Consider the following 3309-nt stretch of genomic DNA (forward strand, 5'->3'; position numbering starts at 1 on the left):
GCGACTGTGAAATAATCAAATTTTAATTTTGCACAATAAGACCACTCATAAAAATCAAGTATTAATAATTAAAGTGTGAAATTGTGCAATATTTTGAAAAGTATAATATTAATATAGACATTCTATTTTGTTTTTTTTTTTTAAAAAAAAAATGTTTGCAGTATATTATGGGATTTTAAAATATTTATAAAGAATTAAAAGTTGTATGGAAAGTTTGTCCCCAATACAAGCAAAAGCCGACTAGGAAAGATCAGACCATTTGTTATAGCACAATAAATGTTCAGTTATAATAACTAAAATTAAATAACTTTATAATATAATGTGCATCATTTTCTCTAAATGAGTAAATAAATAATAAAGAAATTGTATCTTACTTGATCTTTGTTGTAAACGATCAATGGACCTCTACGTTGAACATGACGACGATTACGCATTTTTCCTTTACCTGCACGTAAACGGCGAGACTTGATCACCTAAAAGAATAAGACACAATTAAAACTAATTCAATAAATTGTATAATCTAACAATATTGGAAGATAAGATAAAGATTTAACCTTCTGGATATCTTTCCACGCTTTAATACGATGTAAGAAAATTGTAGCTTGTTTGGTTTTAGTGTATTCTTGGATCTTATCGGAAACAACTAATGGAAATTCAGGTACCTCTTGTACCAAATGACCTAAAATAATTTAAAAATTAAATTAGCATCATTAACTAATTAAACTAACAAAATATTTTCAATTTGATTAATAAATGTTTGATACTCTTGCCGCCACCACTAATATGTATATTAAGTGAGGCAACGCCTAGAAAGCACAAAATTCATATATGCACTAAACGATCAAAGAGTTTTGTACAAATACATATGTATTTGACTATACTATGTGCAAATTAATTAAATACAAATTTTTAACTAGTTTTTATATGATGGAGACGTGTTTGATACTCTTGCCGCCATCACTAATATGAATACTAAGTGAGGCAACGCCTAGAAAGCACAACAATAATATATGCACTAAACGATCAAATGATTATGTACAAATACAAAATAGGTATTCAACTATACAATGTGCAAGTATATTCAACAATTAATAAACAAAAATAATATTCCTCATAGTGAAATAAAAAAGTTATAAGTTATAACCAATTAAATTAACAATCAATTATAATTCACTATATAATTCAAGAAATATTTCAACATTTATTAAATAACATATAAAAATAATCAGACAGTGTCAACGTTAAAGTAATCATTGAAATCATAACCCAATGCTCTGTAAAGAGTGTCATCATTTTAAATTAATTAAATAATATAAGTAATAACTACTAACTTATACAAAAGTAATATATAAATATTAATTATCAGACTTTGTCAACGTGTAAGTAATCACAGGATATCATAACCCAGTGCTCTAAGCGATGTCATCATTTTATTGTACATAACAATGTATTTTTTTTTTGCATTCAATTTGTTTAAATCCATTGGAACTCAAGAAACAATTAATTTTTAACCAGAGTACGCTGATGAAATTATTTAATTTAGCACACATTTAAATTTCAAAAAACATAAAAAACTAATAAATTTAAGTTCTTATGTGGACATTTTATGTGCATATTAACATTAAAATTGTAATTTATAATTAAGTATAATGACCTTTTGACATAACAAGAGCAGGTACACCGGAAGCGGCAATAGCTGATACAGTAGCATATCGTTTTTGTGTAACATTAATTTTTCTATGCCAACGGCGCCATACACGTGTAGGAGCAAACATTCGTCCACCACGACACATGTTACCAAAAGCTCCTTGACCACTGCGGTGAGTACCACCACCACGGACACGAGGAATACGAGCAACAGCACGACCAGTACCCCATGATTCAGCACTAGTTTGATGACCTTAAAATATTTCAAATAAAAACCTTAACTACATGATTAACAAGGCATAAAATAAACATCTCTTACCAGCTAGTTTACTAACAGCATAAGGTTGTCTGCTGTTTTTAGAGACATTGTCGTGAACAAAACTAACGACATCCGGTCTGATGGGTGCCTTGAACACAGTTGCGAGAGCAACAGTTTCTCCAGTTTCTTCATTTTTTTCACTGTATACAGAAACTAACGGCCGAGCTGTAGATAAAGCCTATAAACATTATTATTTAATACATAAACTTCATTTTAGATATAGCTATTTTAAATTAAATAATACGACGTATCTTGCTTATAAAAATAGCATGTACACTTAAAAACAATATGAGTAAGGGTAGATATTAATTGGATAATACGTTGTATTAGATGATTAATAAACCATAAATTAATGTGACTAACTGGTTTTATCTACGAAATTAAAAACCTAATCATAAGTCACAGGCGATTTCAATAAAAAAAAATAATTACAATACATTAAAGCACAAAAATGTAAAGGTGGATTTATTACATGTCCAACCGACAAAATTAACGATGTTTAAAAATATTACAAAAATGTAATTTGAAAAATGAAAGCTAAAGTGGTGAAACATCATCATTGCAAAAGTGAGGTTAGGTTTAGAAATTTTACTATTTCTTACGAACAAATTATAAAACACAGTAAATCATAGTGAAGAAATGTTAAGATGGTTGAATAAACACAGTTTTTGGAACTAAATATGTGATCACGAAAACACATATTATTTGTTAAATGATTAAAATCCACATGGCAAGGTACGATCTACGGATCGAATGCGTGCACAAGACTTACAAAAACTAGGAAATGATCGACATACAACTAGCTAAATATCGATTTAAACGTAATAAGTGATTTAAAACAAACGAATAAGTATAAAATAAATGACTTGCCATGGCGTTGTTCCTAAAAACTAAATAGTTTAAAACTTAAAAAAATATAACCATCCACGCCTGAGCCGAGACACAGTGATAGAGAAAGATGGACATGAAGCGGGTTAACCACAACTACACGAACCGACTACGACATCAATTTACCATGGAACGTGGTAGAGGGGGTGACACCAACTACAAACGTCCATGGAAGTAACACAAACACATCTGGAAGAAAAGATCAAATATATATTTATTCTCTTCACAGGTTAAATCATTTCCCGCTAAATTTAAATCATAACTTTACAATTAACATAATTGGAAGATTCACGACACTACCTATATAAGTTTTAATAAGTATTATAATAAATATATTATATACATATGTGTGTATGTTATAATAATAAATGATAATAAATTATAAATTATCTACCACAGACTAAATTAAGTTTTTTTTATTTATATGAATCACGGATTATAAAACGGCGTTAACT

The 3309-nt window shown here is 28.8% G+C and overlaps 1 protein-coding gene across 1 annotated transcript in view; it reads right to left on the bottom strand.

The window, feature by feature from the left end:
• LOC112595927 (60S ribosomal protein L4) overlaps positions 1 to 2953 on the bottom strand; it is a 6125-nt gene extending 3172 nt beyond the window's left edge. The window contains exons 1-5 of the mRNA XM_025341331.1: positions 2837 to 2953; positions 1967 to 2144; positions 1655 to 1900; positions 555 to 679; positions 375 to 473 (exon numbers count right to left, since the gene is read on the bottom strand). Coding sequence (XP_025197116.1) covers positions 375 to 473; positions 555 to 679; positions 1655 to 1900; positions 1967 to 2144; positions 2837 to 2839 — 651 coding nt within the window. The 5' untranslated portion in view covers positions 2840 to 2953. The remainder of the gene's footprint in view (positions 1 to 374; positions 474 to 554; positions 680 to 1654; positions 1901 to 1966; positions 2145 to 2836) is intronic.
• Positions 2954 to 3309: the final 356 nt, after the last annotated feature.

Source organism: Melanaphis sacchari, unplaced genomic scaffold (assembly GCF_002803265.2).
Source record: "Melanaphis sacchari strain LSU unplaced genomic scaffold, SCAv2.0 Contig2_pilon_pilon, whole genome shotgun sequence".
Classification (NCBI taxonomy): domain Eukaryota; kingdom Metazoa; phylum Arthropoda; class Insecta; order Hemiptera; family Aphididae; genus Melanaphis; species Melanaphis sacchari.